The sequence below is a fragment of the Toxotes jaculatrix genome, chromosome 11 (genome assembly GCF_017976425.1).
Source record: "Toxotes jaculatrix isolate fToxJac2 chromosome 11, fToxJac2.pri, whole genome shotgun sequence".
NCBI classification, from domain to species: Eukaryota; Metazoa; Chordata; class Actinopteri; family Toxotidae; genus Toxotes; species Toxotes jaculatrix.
Genome location: NC_054404.1, coordinates 20,466,613 through 20,485,800, shown reverse-complemented (window position 1 = coordinate 20,485,800; position 19,188 = coordinate 20,466,613). Strand labels below are relative to the sequence as shown.

Below are 19,188 nucleotides of genomic sequence, written 5' to 3'. Positions count from 1 at the left end.
CACAGCATGTTTAAACAACGATTATATCCTCAACTATGGGGCTTGAGCTTTGAAATTGACCAATTCAGAGTTAATTTCATGAGACCTGTCAAGACAACAGAACTGTACTATATACTGTCAGGAAGAAACTAAGTCAGCACTAATTGTTTATGAAAGCTACTACTAGCTATTAATAGAGCTTGAGTAAACAGACATAAGAAGACATAAGAAAGCAGGGACAGAACCACATGCAGCTGCATCACCACATTCAAGGCATATGTGACAGTGAGCCATTGTTTCCTAGCTCAGTCCTCTTATTATAGGATTTCATCCATTTCTGTCTGATCCTGTCAAAGTGTTTATTTGGCCTGAAATGATTCCTCACCCTCTTTGTTAAAGTCTGATTTAAATGCGTCAATGAAAAATTGGCAATCCTGGTGACTGGTGTGGACAGAGCATTTTAATTTTCAGTATATTGAGTGTTATCTGCAACACAGAGATCCCAAAGGTACAATTTGCCAGCACAAAGCTCAGCAGTAACATTGATATATTAATAATACAAACCATGTATGAGGTGAATCTCTGTAAGCTACCCCCTCTGAGAGCACCGAGAGCTCTAGCATGTTGCATGTTGTATCTTACATCTGCTGCATATGGCAAAAATAATATTAAAAACATCAAGTATAAAAATCAGTATCCTCATAAAATCACATAGTGGAGGATGTAAGTAATGAATCATCTTTAATGAAATATTTCATCCCTCAAAGAGCAGCGGCTTTGTTTTTTTTTGTTTTTTTTCAAAGTCGGCTGACATGGAGGCTTGTAATTATCCTGAACTGTGAAACAGAAGTGAGAAATATTGAGGGTATACAGTCTGTTACATGGCAATGAAGTTAGGGAGTCCATAAAGTATACAGTTGAAGGCTGATGGTGTGAAAGTCATTTGGTGGTAAACATCGTCTTCCTTTGAGTCAGTGAGGAGCACTAGATCTGCAGAGGAAAGCCAGAGAAATCACATCATATTATATCTGAAATTCAGCTTAGTTGGATTTATAATTTGAACGATTTTTCTTGACGGTTTAATTTTTCTCTTTGCAGAGAGACCCAAGCCTCCTGCACAGAGAAAAAGACATGTGTGGATGTCTGTGATGTACCCATAGAAAACCACATGGACCTGAATGCATTTACACTAAACAGAAATGCAAATGTGAGGCTAAATGAGGTGACAAGTGGGATACACAGTACCACATGATCCTGTAACTTTGTGATGTGGCATCTCTGAGCTCTTCCCTTTCCTCAAGGCATGGACGGTCTGACCAGAGGTCTGCCTGACCCTCAGTAGATCTGTAACACATGGTGACATACACAGATTGTATCACCGTAACTGCTAATAATGCCCACAGGCATTCAGTAAATGTTTAAAGAGGTTAAAATACAATTTATTAGCTTGACAGAAAGTAATGGTACATGTAGAAACTGCGTTATTGTTTCAAACGTATGTCTAAAACCTACTGTCTAGAACAGTGGCCGCATTACGTGTGTTCTGCTGAAGGCTGCTGTGCCACTGATTAAGAACAACACAGCCGACACCACACAAACTCAACAGCAGAGCAGTCTCCAGAGGTTTCTGCAGAGCAAACTGTCCTGCCCTGGAAAGGCGAGAAATAGAGAGATTGTTAAAGACAGAAAGTGGGGAAGCCCTTTTTCTTAAAACTGCGACTAACCTATAGCCAAAAATGTTGCCAAAGAGAAAAACATGTGTCACTACTGTGAAGTGAATTCTGTAGAACACATTAGGAAGGTGAAAGGGAAGAATGAAGATGAGTGAGAAGAAAGGTAGCTGCAAATTTATTTTAAAATAACTGTTATATTACCCCTTGTGCATGTCATGGATTGATTGGCGGAGAAAGCTGGCATTGTTCGGAGCCTGCTCAAAGAGCAGAGCTATGCGACACTCTGAAGAGAGAAAGCATAATTATTATTATCTGCCAATAGAATAAATTGAACTTCTAATGAAAGACTATTCACTGTGGCTGTAAAGAATATATCAAACTCATCACAAACAAAATACATAAAGTACTAGATGTCTCAGTGGCCTGAGCTAGGTGTTACTAAAAGCACTCAGCTGGAAAAACATGAGGTTTCTTTTATTATGAAGCTGTCATTGAGGAGTAGAGTAGAGGAGTAATGGTCAGGAGCAGCCACAGTAAATAAAGTGTTAGATTAAGAGCTGCAGGCGACTGGCTGCACACCCTCAACTTTCAACGCAACAAAACCAAAGCACTGTGCCCTGCTGTTGTGTGGAAAATAATTGTAATGTACAAGCATGAAATCAATCATTGTACCTAATGGCATGATGGGAAAAGGCCACGTACTGACTGACTTTGGTTCTTAATTAAACAACATGAATTTGTTTGGTTGCGCTGTGAAAAGATACACCAGCTGCTCTTTTGTTGTATTTCGGAAAAAAGCAGCTGCTTAAGGACTGTTTGCTGAAGTATTAAACCATATGTGCAGTTTCCATCTGTATAAACAGGTGTTTATAATACAATTCTTCTATTCTCTACACGGCAGAGCATAGTGTATGAACTGAGTTGTGTTTCAAGTGTTTAAATAAACTGCTTCCTCTGGTTTTAATCATTTCCTGATCAGTTTCAGGTGCTCATGTCTGACACCAGGTGTGAGGGCATCATCCATTCACCATCTTCTCTACAGCAGCCAGGATAGACAGTGCCTTGCAGCTGTTCTAGCTGTCTTTCTACATAGAGACAATCATGTCTGCGTCTGAAACTAGACCCTGCTGCCCCCCCTACCCTTTGCTCTGCAGGTGCTCGGGGCCAGGACAGCGTACAGTGTACTCTGATATGAGGCTCACTAGTGCAGGTATTGTCAAAGCAGTGTTACATTTGTCCTTGTGTTAAGAAGTAATATTCTTACTTAAAGAAGACAAAGATCCAGGGACAAAATGTAGAGATATAGATCCCAGACAGGATACGAGTGCAGGTGGTGCACCATGTACTGAATAACACCTTTTTTTTCCCACAAATCTGCTGTCGGCTAATCTTATCTTGATGGCCAATTAAGTAGGAATGGTTCGGTGTGTTGTGAAGTAACAGCTGGAATTCAGACCATGGTGTCAGTCACACTATAGTTAGCAGCAATAACACCAAGCTAGCGGGTGGCACATATGTCTGGCCTGGAGCGATGTATAAGGCCAGCCTGACACTCTGTCAGTCACAGTGGCAAATCCACCCATCCTCAGACCTCCTTTGTTTTCTGGTGAAGGAGACATGAGGATGAAGCCAGATGAAGTTGTTTTGTGAAATACAGTACCTTTGAAGGTCTGAAGAGCTGAAAGGTGATTTGGGGCAGGTTATTTATTTAAAGAGTAGTGAAGAAGGGAAAAGGCCTCCGCTAATAATTGAGAAGGGGAAGAAAGGTTTAGAGTCTTCTTGTCCCCTCACTGTAAATAAATTACAAAGTTCAGGAGTTCTTTTAAGACTTCTCCAAAAAAAAAAAAAAAAAAATCAAAGGACTGGTTCAAGTTTTATCAAAGAGGCTACTTCAGTGAAATGATACTCAGAAATTCTTGAGTTGTATTCAGTTCTTGAATCCTTAATCAACTGAGACAACACTGGCTTTAGGTTGAAATGATTCAGCAAATATCTGATTAAAACGTTTCTTCAAATTTTCATTGCTAAAAGCTAAAGACTTGATGGAGACTGCTCTGTACATTCAGAATAAATAGGAATCCTCATTCCCTAGTATTACAGTGCATTACACTGTGTTACACTACATTTCTACTTGCAGCAGGAGTCCAGACTGTGTTCACATTGTCATAAACAAAACATTATCGCAATTTCAATTAATTTTCAACTGCTTTTCCAGCTCAGTATGATCAACTATTATAATTCACAGTCATTCATCCTCATTAGATTTTCTCAGTGAACTGATTTTTACAGGCACTCAGTGTAGTTGTGGAAATGTTATAGCAAGGATTCGATAGTAAAACCTCATTGATTTGCAGAACAGGGATATTTCTATATATACCCACTCAGGAAATGAAAGATTGATGTGTCTGAAGAGATTAAGCCTACTGCTCCATTTAGTACTTACATAATCCACATCTCTGCTCCGAATTCGTTCATGGCAGTATTTTGCCACCTATTTTTTCCCCCTTATTTACCGTTTTAAATGCTTCAGAAAACACAAGGCGTTGTGTGATTTCATTAAATCTGGTACACTACTGGGGACATCAAGTGCTTAAGACATCTGATGACATATACTCGTTCTCTATCTCTCTATCTTTCTCAATGAAAATGTAGGTTTGTCATGTGAAATTTCCTTTTCGTGTTTGACACTACGCTTGGCTGTATGTGTCGCTGGTGTTATGTCTGAACAGACTGAAACAAACCATATTAGGTAGCAGACCTGTGTGATATGTTTCTGTCCATATATGGTAGTTTTCACACGGATGTGTTCAGAATGACATCTCACATTTTAAAAACAGCATACATTCATTCATATAAAAACTTGTGGAGGGGAAAATGCAGTGTTTGGGTGTACAGTACCAGACAGACTGAGGGCTGCTAGTTTGGCAGGAGGGATGTTTTCCATGAAGCGCTCTGTCCCCAGGTAAATAAAAGCACTGCATCTGCGCAGCAGCTGCTCCATCTCAGACAGACTTGACAGATGTAAGAGAGTGATGGCAGAGCAGAAGAGATTAGGTGTATTGAAATGTAATAAATACAGCAGGTACTCAAAAGCCAAAAAGGGACATGCTGCACTGCACTGATTTGCTGTACATAAAGGTTCTTACCTGGGCGTTTGTTTGCTGCCCATGAAGCCCTCCCACAGATGCTTGCTGTGGGTTTCCAAAACCTCCTCCATCCTTGCGCTTAGACTGGTCCCTTCTATGTCACATACAGACAACAGCATTCAAATACTATAAAACCTTCCAGTTGCGAAAGGTGTGAAACTAATTTAAACTCATACAAGGGCACAAAAGTAGAGTTAAAAAGGACATGAAGGATGCTTTAAAAGGCTGGGTGCTGAGGAGACCACATGCAGTGACAGTTGCTGACTGCAATACAATATAAAGAGAACATTAATCACTGCAGAGCTGGGCTTCTTGAGTCTCTGAAGGACTTCCTCTGATAACACTTTGGTCCAGTGCGTACCACCCACACAGACAGTGAACTAAAAGCAGCTAAAACTATACTGTGATGTAATTGATCATCCAACCATTTATTTCTGCCATAAAGTAGCATATTTCCAACCCATTACAGAAGCAATTACAAAGTTAAGTAGGTATTTTAAGGTATGTAACCTTATTCTCTGCATTGGATTACATTTGCTTACCAAAGCTGCCTTCATTGTAAGGATCAACGATATCTTTAGAGGTGTGTTAAGAATAATGATGTGTAAGAACGAGTGCAGCTTTATTCTACAGTCAGACCCAAATAAAATAGTCAGTTCAACATACAGAACATGCAGAACATAATATTTAACAAAGGTCATTTTAAAAGGACTTTTTTTTTTTTTTTTTTTTTTACTAAAGAAAGATACATTTGAAGTTTTGTGTGTCAACTGGAAGGGTGTTTGAAGGTGAGGCACGATTGGCAGGTACCTGGGTAAAAAAAAAAGTTATTAAAAGTTATTACAACCAAGGACAGTTCCAAACATAAAAAATATATATAGTAGAAGTAAATAAATAATTAAAATAAAAAGTAGATACAGACATGCAAATACTGTTTCTAGGACATGTATGTCTACAAATACCAGTTACAAGAGAGAATATGATGATGGATCTGAAGACTGATGAGACAGAGCAAAAGAAATGGAGGCAAGGACGAAAGTGTTGGTGGAAAAAAACAGAAGTGAGGCATGACAGAAAATAATCGCTCAGAAGCTAGAAATCGGATCTTTATGAAAACATATTATGTAACTGATTGAAAAAACACACTTAAAAGAGAGGTGGGAGGAACTTAATTGCCAGTGCTGATAGCAGGTAAAAGTAATACTGCTGTCTGTATCTGGGAGGCCCAGATTAATTCACTGAACTCACCCCTTTGATGGCTTGGCTTTGACCTTCCTTCCCCTTAGTTCCCTTGCCACCTTTGGTCTCCTTTTTGTTGTCACTTTCCACTGCCACAAATGGGAAGCAGAATTAATATGTGCACTTGTCTGTGGGGAAGATTACACAGCATTTGGACTGGGAGGAGAATTTTTTTTTTTTAATTTATTAGTGACTGAAGAATTTGTTGTAAAAATTTCCTCATGGCCACATCTATTATCCTGTGCTAATAAAAACACTGCATATTGATTAGGTATTGATTAACAGTTTAGTTACCACATTAATTTGATACAAGCTTAAGTTTCAAACTGTATATATATTAACACAGCTCAAAAGCAGCACATCCAAAAAAAAAAAAAAAAAACAGGAACCTTGCCACTAGTGCCAACCTCAAATGCTAAGAGCTAAGAGCACATTTTTAAGAGAAACTTTTTTCCACAAAAAAGGAACATTGACTTAATATAAAGAATACATGTAACTGTTGTGTAGTGTGAATCACAGTTTATGTTACAGTACATCACATGACAGCTTTGAGACAGTAAAGTTCAAGGCAGTAAAAACAAAAAAGGTACAAAGGTAAACATTTCCAAGCTGAAGGCAGTCTTTTTATAGCTTGTGCTAATTTGCCCTGTGCATCCTTCATGCAAAGCACTGCACAGAATAACAAATAGCCCTTTCAAGAGTGGTTTCAGGCACTATATCTTCTTGACACAATGCTAAACTGTGGATGTAAGAATTATGGTAATAATGTTGCAGAAAAAGATCACTTTTTTTTCTGGTGTTATTGTCACCCATGTATTTGATCCAGGTATTGAAAGATGTAATACAAAGTGCATGTTCTTGTAGTTTCCTATCTGTGGCATAAGCAAGTGTCAAGTGCACACACACACACACACACACACACACACACACACACACACAGTAGTTTCAAAGTAACCTTTGAACATTCACTCAAGCTATGCAAATGATTCAACCTTTAAAAAGGTAAAGGCGTCTGCAGCATCAGCTTCAGTGCTCTTTCTGCCTCCTTTTCTCTTCTTTCCAAAATATTAATGTGCATAATTCCCCCAAGAATTGAAGCATCATTGCCATTGTGGACCTCCAAAATAAAACCCTGAGAGACTGAAGAAGGATTAATTAAACAAGAGACTCATTCAGTTTTATAATACTTATAAAACCTTTTGTTCATTTTGCATTGGTCTTCACAATTCTGGGCAATGATAGTGAAACATTAGGCTAAAATTATAGATTCTAAATGATAAAGACTGTTAATCTTCCCAGGGTGTGACTGTGTAGCAAATTTATTCTTCTGAACAATACACTGATGATCAAGGTGGCTGTTCTGATTAGTGTGAGACTGTAGTAATTTCAACTAAACAACAGTTGATGCTGAGCTCCCAGTTTGGCAGTGCTGGACTAAGCAGTATCTGTACACTAGACTGTGTGTTGTGTTGGTTTTGGGTTAGGTTCTGCACTCTTTGCATCAGCTTATTGCCTGTTTGCTGGGCCAATAAGCTCAATCAGGTGACCCCTTTCTGTTGTCCACACTTTTGTGTCTCAGACTGACCACCTTAACAAATACAGTCATTTAAACTGAAAGCTTGATTTGCTCAGTCAACAGTTACCCTTGGCCACAATCTATCTATATATACTGTATATTACCCCTGTACAATCAGACCAACGGGCCTGATTTGAAATTCTTCAAGCAGGCACAGTGAAACGGTCACGGTTAATGGACATCCACTTTAGCAGAGCGGACTGTGATGTTCACGGATGTCCGCATGAACTTCTGCATGCCACCAGGATGTGAAATGACCTTTTTCTCCTTAACAAATTCCATTTCTATGGATGGCTACCTGTGCTCTAAATCCTGGCGTCAAGATGCTTTAGCAAGTATAAGCCATTATTTACTCAAATATGATGAGGAATTATATGAGGCAAACATCCAGTTGTACACAAAACCCCACTCTAATTATTAATAGTTGATAGATAAGACAGTTTTACTGCATACTGTTCTTTACGTGACAATATCTCCCATGCAATATAAAGTAGAGGTCTACTTTTGAAGATTGTATTTAGTGCTACTTAATTTGGCTGTGACTGTATGACAGTGATACCAACAAAATACAAATAAGTAAGTTACATATGAAAAAGACAAAGAAAAGGGGTTTCTAGAATTCAAAAGAAATCACAGTAAATGAATAATCATAGGTCTTGATTAAACATTTTATGTGCACTTAAAAAACGTATTAGTACTATCGGAGTTTAAACAGGGGCCCTGATTAATTAGGGCAGTAATAACTGGCTGAGCAGGAGTTCTCCTGATGGTTTTAGACCTGCCTGAAGTAATACAGCTGCAAGAAAGTCCAGTCATTTGCACTTCCATATTATAATAGGGTTCCAATAATACCTGTGTTATATAAAGTACTGCATTACTCATGCCTTTTGTTTACACTAATATGTTGTATTTCAGTCTTAATATGCATGCACAGGGGCAGACGTGTGTCTGTGAATACCTCTGTGTGGTCACCACAGGCCTTCAAGCTAAATGGATGTTTAACAGACAGCTGAAACATTTTGAATGATATTACTGATAAATGCCTCATTTGCAACTTCACAGTCACATCTATTATTTGGAAAGTAGTACAAATATCCTAATTTCTAGTGTAAGAATGTCAAGTGTCTTGGATTTTCTATACTGAATGTGTGCCGCATGTGTGTCTGTGGTACCTTTCTCTGGCTCGTCTCTGTTCAGTCGACTGTGGAAAAGCTGGAGAGAAAAGTCTCGTGACACAGCGCTCAGGCCTTCCTCCTGCAGGATGGTCAAGGATTCCAGCGGCAACTCCAGCAACTTTCTGTCTGTAAGCAACACTACACATTCCCCTGGCTCGGTTGGTGACTTAGCTGCACACACACACATAAACAAAATTATAATTATAATTATAATTATAATTATTCACATATATATAGTATAATTTATGACAGCGTAACTATTTGTTTAACCTTAGAAGGAACTATTGCTCCACCTGTGAAGTCCACAGTTTTTAATAGTGAGACTGTTTCAACAATCTGGACTGTTAATTCTTTTGGAAACAGTTTAGTGGCACTGTTATCCCCACTATGTGTACGTACTGAGTTATCATATTGTGTGAGTAAATCAATGTGTATCACATGAAATCACATGTACAGGAAGAACATTGGCTTGAGGGGGCAGAGATGTGGCCTCCTTGAATAGAAGCCTGCTCATGGACTGCCAGATAGGAATCCCAACAGATGGTTCTCATGATACACTGTACAGATAATCACAAGGCCCGTAGGATGTCACAGACACACCCAACATACTCTACCCTTACTCGAGCTCCCTTTTTCTTCTTTATCTTTGTTTTTGGTCATCTCAAGAAATGGCACAGATGCAGCCTGGAGCCTGGGGCAGATAAGTACAGGTGAGGATTAGCAGGGCTATAATACCTTATGTTTGACAAGCACATAAGATAGAACCAGACTGTGTAAGATGTGACAATGTGCAAGAAAGACAGACTGACAGCCGTAAAAACCAAGTCTAACTGGTGACATTAAAAAAGCCTCTGCCCTATTTAGGTCTACCAGTAAGAAAACATGCACAAAATCAGGATCCAGGCACTGGATCACCTGTATGACAAGACAATGTCTGATGTGAGAAAGGTCTATAGTTTACACACTGTGCAGCAAACAGGGACATTTACAGTATAGACAGTATAGGGTATGTTTAATAGATGCATAGACAGTTGAACTGCACATAATGAACCATATATTCCACTAAAATGAAAAAACTCCTTTTATAAATAACTTCAGACTTCTAAACATTAAAAATCTTCACTTCAAAGTAGTAAAGTTTCCTTCCTGCACTAAGAAAAGGAAATGAAATTTTCCCAGCCTTTGCAGTGGACAAAATGGGGAATCTGGTGGCATATACAGTACCTTAAGCAAGAGACGTCAAGCTGTGTGAGAAGTGGATTCAAATAGTCTTCCATGTCTTGTACAATTTTGCAGAAGTGAGGTGCTAACTTTTCATCTGCAGCAGTTTTCTGTTATAGGGGAACAAAAAGAAAAAAAAAGGGAGTTTCAGTAGCTGTGATGTAGTATTTATTGTTCCAGGCCACTCATTACATTCATGTGCACATTTCTTTCATCTGCACAAGGCTTGGATGTGAAAGTCAGTTGTCCCATGTCTCCTGAGCAAGTAAGAACAAACAGGAGTTGATAATGATTGCAGTGAAGTGAGCTTATTTATCAGGCTCACAACAGATAATGCTAATAGAGTGAAAAAAGAGCAGAGGTCTGAACACGATGAAAACAAGGAGAAACCTGATGCTCCTCAGAGGCCCCCGGTCTGCCCTCAGCACCGTGCCAACAGGCTTCCTTGAGGAGGGCATGTCTAGTCTCCTGGCCAAAGGCCTGAGTCTGCTCCCTCAGTGCCAGTAGAGCCTGCGGGCAGACCGAAACCTTGGCCACTCTAGAGCACGTCAGGGTACCTGCAACAACAAAATTGACACACAATCAGACATGCATACTCACAGACACATACAGGCCTTGTAATTGGTCCCTGTGAGCACCTCCACCCCCTCCTCCTCATGCTCCTTTTGTAAAATCTCCCTCTCTCTTCAGCTCTCTCATCCTGTTTTTCTGCACTGTGTATGAATTTGTCCTAATTATGAGCCAGTGTGTCTAGATATGAGCCAGCTGCTTTTTTTCTACTATTTCTACAGCTACTTATGTCTGATTAGTCCCAGGAAAGGTCATGTGAGCAGGTAACACAGTACAGCAGGTACTAAGTACCCTGTGGTGACTGGTGTTCAATGCCAGGCCAGTCACAGAGAGGTCAAATGGGAAATGCAGATGCCTCGCAGATAAATGTTAAATAGGAATACTTAATTTATTTGCTGCCATTTACATGCTGACAACAACGCTACATGACGCACTGTAATGAAGTGATGAAGATGAAATTCCCCAGAGCTATGGAACTTATTAGATGCAGTGTAAATACATAAATGCAGTAAACGTTATGTTTGAAATGGCCTGCATCATTCATGTAGGAAGTCTGAGTGCTCTTGGTATTGTCTGTTTATTGTCTGCACCAAACCTGCAACTTGCGTAGTCTTTCCTTTTGGACTTTCTGGAGCTTTGGTCATTTCATAGAAGGCCCCATAAAGTTCTGACCTAAAAATGAAAAAGCACCAACACAAGGACTTTTACAGTTTACCTGTATACTGCATGCAATGCTCCATAAGTTTATTTAAAATGCCATTTAATCTGAAATAACATAGATACCTTCTATCTGCATCCACAAACACATATGTAGTCATTTTATTCACTAGCCCTCTACTGGCAAGTCTAACACATAGCAAGCTCTTTCTTCTCCATGACTGGAGAACCTAATGTGACTTGTGTGACCTGGAGTCATTTACTCATGTACCATGATACTGTCAGAGGCAGATAGGGAGAGAAATTATAGCATGGCAAGGAAAGGGAAATAGTGAGAACAAACAGATAAGGACAAAATAGAAATTACCCGTCTTCAGAGTGCTGAAGCAGCAGGATTTTCAGGTTGGGTGGGAGCTCTGTAAGGATGTTTAGGTGGTTGGGATTGATGGTCAGCTGGTTGAAGGCCTGCGAAACCAGAGAGTCATTTCAAGATCACAGCATTTTAGAAAGCAGGAAAAGTAAGATTGTGGTCCTCAAGGTTTGATTTCAGAATATAAAGAAGCCTCTTGCACAAGAAAGGTGCCAGCAGAGATCCAGTACATGAAGAAAAACAGAGGAATATTTCTTTGCATTTCAATTTATTAATTATCTTAATTATTAAAACCTATTAGAATAGGTCCAACACATGTTTTCAGATTTACAAAACTACCAGTAATGATTTGTCAGAAATATCACAGATTAAATTGACATTTTAGCCATGTCCATGTTATCAGATAAAATGTTAATTATTCAGAGAATATAGAGAATATTTTCAATTTGAATTGCTTCTGAAGACCTCATGTTTTTGTGATGATATTCAAAATCTAAAGAGAACACCTGCCTTTTAGGGAGAAGCTAAATTAAATTAAATATCACAGTTATCAGTCTCAAATCCTAGATATTTTAACATGTGACCCCTTCAGCTTATTCATTCAAATTTAAACTCACCAGCATCAGCGATTCTTAGACTGTACAAACAGTACATGGTCATAAAGTGCTACCAAGATGTCCCCACATACCAGCACATACATAAAAACTTAAACACAAGTACAGCACGTTTGCAGTTCTACTACTCTGTGTGATTTTGGAATCCTACAGTACATTCAGAGCAAAGGCTATTACAGTACCAATATCGTGTCCCCCGTCAAGGGAAATAACCGAGGTGGATATGACAGCATCCATAAATCATGAGTTGGAGGGGGGTATGGTGACCTAGTACCTTGGAGATGCTGTTGAGGGAGTCTTCCACTCCCTTCAGCATGCTGCTGGGCCTCTCCTCCTGAGAGAGGAGCAGTTTTCTGTGGAGGCTGAGCAGAGCTGAGAGCTGGGAGACACTGGTGTCAGCACAGGCAGAATTTAAGACTTCAGCTATCATAGTAGCAGTGCAGCAGCTCTGGGAAAAAAAGCAGAAGATGGATGAAGGAGCTAGCAAGAAGGTAATAGGAGGAATTATAAGCGGTGGATGATATCTTAAAGAATACCATTAAGCAAGCCAAGATGATGTGTGGGTATGGATGCATGGGACTGTGAGGTGCATAGAGCCACCTGCAGTGTGCTGTGCATGCAGTAGGTCAGTGGCAGCATACGGGTCACTATTTGATATATATGTGGAACCCTCTACATGGTACTTGGGCATAGCAGTGATGAGCATGTAATTCTTAAACATTGTACTCTGCATGTGCAGGTAGTTTAGATAAAGATTCACATACGATCTGATGCATAATACCTGAAACAGGGCAAGGTATTGTCCTGCCACTGCAGGATCAGACTGGCCATGACAGTCCAACATGTTGATAGAGGCATCAGCCAGGATGGAAAGAGGCAGGTGATGCTGGAGACACAGGCTGATGGATTCAGTGAGTGCTTTACTGGCCTGTGCCAACAGCTGCTGGGCTTTTTGCCTGTTAGTCTGCACAATTAAGAGACATCACACACACACATGCAGACAAATTAGTATTACTATACAATATAAAAGTGAATTCAAGTACGTGTACATAATCACTCAAGCACAGACATACATGTGCACACTTACAGGCATTTGCTTATGGGCGTTTGAGTATTGTTTTATGACAGACTTTAAAAATGTGAACCTATCCTGATAAGTACACTCAACAGTTATAGTTTTCTAATAACTTCAGAAACTAACTTATGATGTCCTCATCGAAATCAAGTTTAAACTTTCTTCGAGGTATACAATGAAAGTCAAAGTCACAATAATGTTTCCTTTTCCCATGGTTCTATTTCTTTTAATGGAACTGAAAGGACATTTAAACTATTGCTGTGTTTTCTAAACCCAAACAGGTGTCCATGCCAATCTGTTCCAGCCTCTGCATAAGAGACCTCTCTTGCATCAGTGTGCAGTTCAGCCAGGTATTCATTATAACCAGGTCGTATTAAATGCTTTGCATTTACAATTGTTAATAAGACATTTCAGAACAATTTAACAGGGACAAATTATTTTAATTATATAGTTTATGTTTCTACATAAGGCTACAAAGTTCTATGCTATTGAAAAGAAGTCTGAAGTCTGTCTGGCAACAATCTTCTGATCTCCCCAGCGACAAAAGCAGAAGAAATGAACTGATTCAATCTGTGAAAGCCTTTATCTACTTTTGATATGATTCAAATGACATCTAAATATTAACAATACATTTTGTATCGTTGCAGTTAATCTTGAAGCAGACACCCCCATCAAAACTCAATCTTACAACACTACCAATTGAATCTTACTTAATATTCTAACATGCTGCCATATAAATAATACATTGCCTCCATTTTTTAAGCAAGTTTGATGTAGACATTAGATCTCTCTGAGCTGACTTTCAATATGTGAACAATGCAGAACGCCCAGAGATTTAGCTCGGGAAGATCTGAGATGTGAGGTGAACCTTAGTATAAAGACCTCAGATTAGATATGAGTCAGGAGTGATGGGGTCACTTGTCAGGAGGTATGTACCTGCAGCCCAGCACTTCTGGCAGAGGTCATCCTCAGCTCGATTCTGCTTGATTCTCTGCCTTTCTCCTTCTTTGAATTCTCCTCCTCCACAGAAGTGGTTTTAGGGTCAGACCAGGCCTCCTTCTGCACAAAGTTATTTCAGGATCACAGCACAATGATCGTGATTAGTGTAAAATCCCCTCATGATCACAAACCATGAAGACTTAAGTTTTTCTGTCTTAAGTTATGTAAGCAGACATCCATCTCTCTAATCACTATAAGCTTCTCACCCTGTGTAGCAGCTTGTTCCAGGTTATTTGCCCTGGGTATGCTTGTATGTGCATGTGTGTGTTTGCGTCTATATTCCTAAAACAGGCCCCAAGATAGAGAGTGTTTTCATGACTTGATTGATTTCTTTTCCGAGAGCTGTTATTGTTATTGTTACAAAAAATAGAGTCTGGTTTCCATAACTTAAACATTCTGTGTAAATTTATACATAAACATTTGTGTTGCCTACAAGTTTGTGTTTGTCCCAGAGAGCACACAGATAACTGGGGTCCTCCTGCACAGCCAGCAGTCTCAGGTACTTTCCCATCAGACTCAGGCAGCGAGCTCTGGTTTCCATGTTGTCCAAGGAGTGAGAAGTGACTGCAGCCAGCTGGCCCAGAGCCATCTGCCCCAAAGTACTGCCCACACTCACCCATTCCTGGAAAACACACAAGGAAGCTAATGTCAACTGAGGAGTGGATCACAAGCAATTCACTTATTTGGATACACAGATGGCTCTAAATTTGTTTGGACACATTGACTGATGTTCAGGAATTGGCTGAACAGAAACTCATTCTGGGAGCAAATACTAACCCAGGTTTAATCTATTTTGGCAGGAATGTTTTTTTTTCCTTTTTCACTAGGGAATGCTATTATAAAAGCTGTTCAGAAGTTTAGTTATAAGTGGTCGATGTGCGATGAAGACAGAGGAAGACAGAAAGAAGAGGAAGAAAGCAAGAGGAAATGAGGGGTTTAAAATGGGACTATACTGGGAAAATAACAGAATTATGTCAACTCTACATGATTATACCATTCATAAAGACCAAGTGAAGAGCTCCCAGAGTACCCACTTGTCGTGTTCACAGCTCTGCAACTATTCAACTATTAATAGGCTGTTCTCAGTCTGAACTATTAATATTAAATGAGTAATTTTCAATTTAACGTTTTGGGTGATGCAGTCGCTAACATCTTATTTGGCTTTCCAAACATTTGTTGACTGGCAATAAGCACATTCAGAATGGAGGGAATTTTTACATAACGTAACTGTCGAGTGACTGGAGTTTTAGGGTAGTCTCACTGGATGTATTGTGTTTTCTGGAAATCAAATCTTTATTATTGTTTCAAAATTGCATTATTAGGTGCAATATATGTTATATTATATGCTGGATGAGCTGATATACAGCAAACCCATTACTCCCTGTTATTTAGCTATTCTTTTTTTCTTGAGGAGCAGAAGCTTACAGGAGAGTTGAGTGAGTGCACACTAACCCATGAACCTTGGCAACTTTTATCTTACATCTTATGCACACTTGCAACATCTGTCTCTCCTAAAGCCTTCACTACAGAGAGAAATCCTATATAAATACTCTTAATGAAGGAAAAGCTCTCTCTGACCAGGTTAAATCCCAGGCAGTGGTATACCAAATGAATACACTGATGGGAAGCCAAGACTGTGATAATAATATACAACTGCCTGCGCTAGCATTCTCTTTCAAAGCTGATAAAGCAGTTTCAGTTTGATAACATAAAAGTGGGTGCTGTGAGGGGAACATCCTCAAAAATGTTAAACAGTTGTAACGTGTTGCTTAGCCACAAGAGATTTGCCCTCTTGCTGTTGATTTGCAATGATATGAAACTAACCTGCACAGTCCTCTGAGCTATAGTAAGGCAGACTTACTACTAATGTTTTTGTTGCAATTTGTCTTTTCCTGTGCCCCAGTGACTCTGCCCGAAAACTGCTCCTATCTGATGCACCCCTACTTTGTTATTCAGACTCACATTGTAGGTGTATATTAAGAATTTAGATTAACAAAGTATGCTATAGCTCTAATAATTAACTTCATCTGTGTGTGTTGGACTACAATATTGCAATGTCATCTAATTTGTTGTCTTTAAAAAGTTTTTAATAGTCACTGGACAGCAATGAGATTATATTGTACCTATGTAAAAAAGCTATTTGTGAGAAGGAAACATTCATTGTTTTTATTGGTGTTTTTATGGGATCTGCTTAGATTTTTTGCCTTACTTTGTCTTATTGTTTAACAGAAGGTGCCGTACTCTAATTAGAAGGAGAAATTGCCAGTTAATGCAATAGTTTGAACAGCCATAGTTAGAACACAGAAAGTGTATAAGTTCTTTTGCACCATCTGTTGCTGTATTACATTAATTGGTGTTGTAGGGAAATACCACAGTGCATCATTACTGTCCCAGTTAGGTTTCGTTTATATTGAAATGGATACATGATTTCACATTTGGCCCAGGTAGTGTGTGCACTGTGTAACCTGTTCTACAGAGTTGGGCTCAGGGGTGAAGCGTGTAAACTCCTCCACTGCTATCTCAGCAGAGGTCTTCTTCTCACGGGACAGAGCTTGGTGTTTCTTCTCAGCACAGTGCTCCTCCAGCAGGGCCAGACTATATTCTGCCAGGGCCAGTCGCAGGCGCAGCAGCCTCCGCATAGCTGCCAGAGACGTTCCATGACTCTGGCAAGGACAGAAAAACAATACAGAGAAAAAACTCACAAACTTATAAGCACACACCTGTGGTAGATCATAAAGGGAAATTTAACATGCGCCTGAATTATATACATCACTATTTATGGGCCATGGAATATAAATAGAAAACAATTCAAGGAACTCAAAAGTAAATGATAAAGAAAATTGCACAGAAGTCCATTTGCTTTCCTGCTTAACTGGGCTGCAACCTGAAATCAGAAGCACCTTCTTTTTTATAAATTTATAAAAAGTGGTAAATTGGCAATGGCCACTAATTTAAACAAGATAGAACTGAATATGGAACCAAAGTTTGCCCAGCTCACAAGGTTGAATAAAAGAGCATGACTTCACTGAGTACAGCTGTTTACAATGCAGGCTGGATGTCAGAACTTACTTGGGCAGCAGCACCATCTGCTGAAAGCACACTGCTACAATCCAGCCTCCAACGGCTGAGTCAAACATCCACAGAAGATTTCATCAAACACTCAGTTGAACAAGCATTTGTGGCAGGTGTGAGCGTTGTTCAATCAGTCTTTCTTTCATGATTCCATCAACATGTAAATCAAAGCCGCAGTCAGTGTTATGCCAGTCCATCTCTGGCACTGAAGCCCACCGACAACCTCATCTGACTGAGAGCTTGTATAACGTCTGGATAAAATATGATACTGAAACCCATCTGCTGTTGACAAGTTACAGTAATGCAGGTTTTATCTGTGTTTGTGTCAGAACATTGTCAGACTGTGGTACGAGATAAACACAGACACACACACAGATATTTAGCTAAGAACCCCAGAACATGACAGTGGCACAACACGGCCTTAAGAACCTCATGCAGCAGCTTTATTTGGTTAGTTAGACTCTTTAGGAAATGAAAATGCATATGACATAAACACAGCCTCTCTCTCTGTCAGGCATTTCACAGGAAAACCTCTTCTACTCACAACACTGAAAAAACCTGCTCAGATATTTTTCTAAAGAAGATAGAAGATACCATCTGCACATGTCCTTATTGGGCCAACAATTTTAGCCAGAACTCAGCTTCTGAGCTTAAGTGTAACAGTCAAACAAGTGTACTCCCACAGTTATTTTTTTACAATGAGTAATGCTTTCTGCCTCTGTCCAGTAAGTGATTCCTGGTGTTTATTTCCACATTCTCTTCTGATCAATATCAGTATAAGTAGAGTGGGTGTGACTGGTTAAAAGTGTAGATCACAGAATGCCTCTCAGAACATGTGAGAGATGAAATGCCTCCTATGGTTTTTGGGAAGGCAACAATGAATGATGGATCTTTCAAGGAACGTGCATGCACTTTATTTACCTCCTCTCGTGGGGGGAGCAGCCTCTGAGCGTTCAGCACCATATGTTCCTGCACTGTGACAGCTAGCTGCATTTGAGAGAGGCCGTTGAGCAGGAAGCGCTGTTTCTCCTCCTTATCAGTGGTATGTTTGGCTAAAAGTCTGTAGAGGAATAATGTGGTATGAGGCTTGATCAAGACAGAGAACACAAAGTATGGTTGTGTCAGTGAGACAGGAAATGAGTTAAATATGGCAATATGGGAAAATACTAGTTTGAAATCATTCCTTGCTTTGATTTATATGCAGACTTTCAAGAGCTTAGCTGTCAAAAGACTGCACTAAAAATTGTATATACAGATGGTTTACTGGATGATTTGCAGAATATTCTATTTTCAGTGGCCTTAACAGTCAGGTCTGGCCCAACTCCTGAGTGACTAACCTCACACCATGAGCGTACTCTGCATGTGCCTCTGCTGCCTGTTCTCTATAGCTGAGTTCAGTGAAACTACTGGCACAGTCTCTGAGTGTATCACAGGCAGCCATTAGCCTCTGGACAGCCTTGGTGCAGAGTGTCTCTCCAGGTTCACCACCAACAATGGCACATATATATTCCATGGCACCTCTGGAACACAACACATTGCATTAGATCACGATTATGTAAACCTCCAGTGTCATTACAACTTACGTGAGTACATTTGGCTAAGTGCTTATAGATGTTATTAAATACAGTTACATGATTCAGAGCCCCACTGCCCTGTACAGTGTGAAGAACATGTTCCACCTACATGCAAAGTGGGTTTTGTTATTTTCATACAGCTGACTTGTATTAGAGTAAATTAACAGTTTAAGTCTATAGTCATGATACTGCTTTACACAAGAATCAGAATATAAACAATCAAGTTTAAGGGTTTTTGTACTTTATGA

General features: G+C 39.6%; 1 protein-coding gene across 1 annotated transcript in view; it reads right to left on the bottom strand.

Moving 5' to 3' along the window:
* Nucleotides 1–856: 856 nt before the first annotated feature.
* LOC121189933 (cilia- and flagella-associated protein 46) overlaps nucleotides 857–19,188 on the bottom strand; it is a 46,668-nt gene continuing 28,336 nt past the window's right edge. The window contains exons 38-59 of the mRNA XM_041050414.1: nucleotides 18,704–18,886; nucleotides 18,288–18,426; nucleotides 16,760–16,957; nucleotides 14,728–14,916; nucleotides 14,232–14,351; nucleotides 13,002–13,184; nucleotides 12,495–12,668; nucleotides 11,604–11,701; nucleotides 11,175–11,251; nucleotides 10,400–10,566; nucleotides 10,013–10,119; nucleotides 9,398–9,479; nucleotides 8,786–8,942; nucleotides 6,047–6,126; nucleotides 5,548–5,608; nucleotides 5,341–5,373; nucleotides 4,799–4,892; nucleotides 4,551–4,663; nucleotides 1,854–1,935; nucleotides 1,492–1,628; nucleotides 1,225–1,323; nucleotides 857–969 (exon numbers count right to left, since the gene is read on the bottom strand). Of these exons, the coding sequence (XP_040906348.1) occupies nucleotides 857–969; nucleotides 1,225–1,323; nucleotides 1,492–1,628; nucleotides 1,854–1,935; nucleotides 4,551–4,663; nucleotides 4,799–4,892; nucleotides 5,341–5,373; nucleotides 5,548–5,608; nucleotides 6,047–6,126; nucleotides 8,786–8,942; nucleotides 9,398–9,479; nucleotides 10,013–10,119; nucleotides 10,400–10,566; nucleotides 11,175–11,251; nucleotides 11,604–11,701; nucleotides 12,495–12,668; nucleotides 13,002–13,184; nucleotides 14,232–14,351; nucleotides 14,728–14,916; nucleotides 16,760–16,957; nucleotides 18,288–18,426; nucleotides 18,704–18,886 (2,686 nt within the window). The remainder of the gene's footprint in view (nucleotides 970–1,224; nucleotides 1,324–1,491; nucleotides 1,629–1,853; nucleotides 1,936–4,550; nucleotides 4,664–4,798; nucleotides 4,893–5,340; nucleotides 5,374–5,547; nucleotides 5,609–6,046; nucleotides 6,127–8,785; nucleotides 8,943–9,397; nucleotides 9,480–10,012; nucleotides 10,120–10,399; nucleotides 10,567–11,174; nucleotides 11,252–11,603; nucleotides 11,702–12,494; nucleotides 12,669–13,001; nucleotides 13,185–14,231; nucleotides 14,352–14,727; nucleotides 14,917–16,759; nucleotides 16,958–18,287; nucleotides 18,427–18,703; nucleotides 18,887–19,188) is intronic.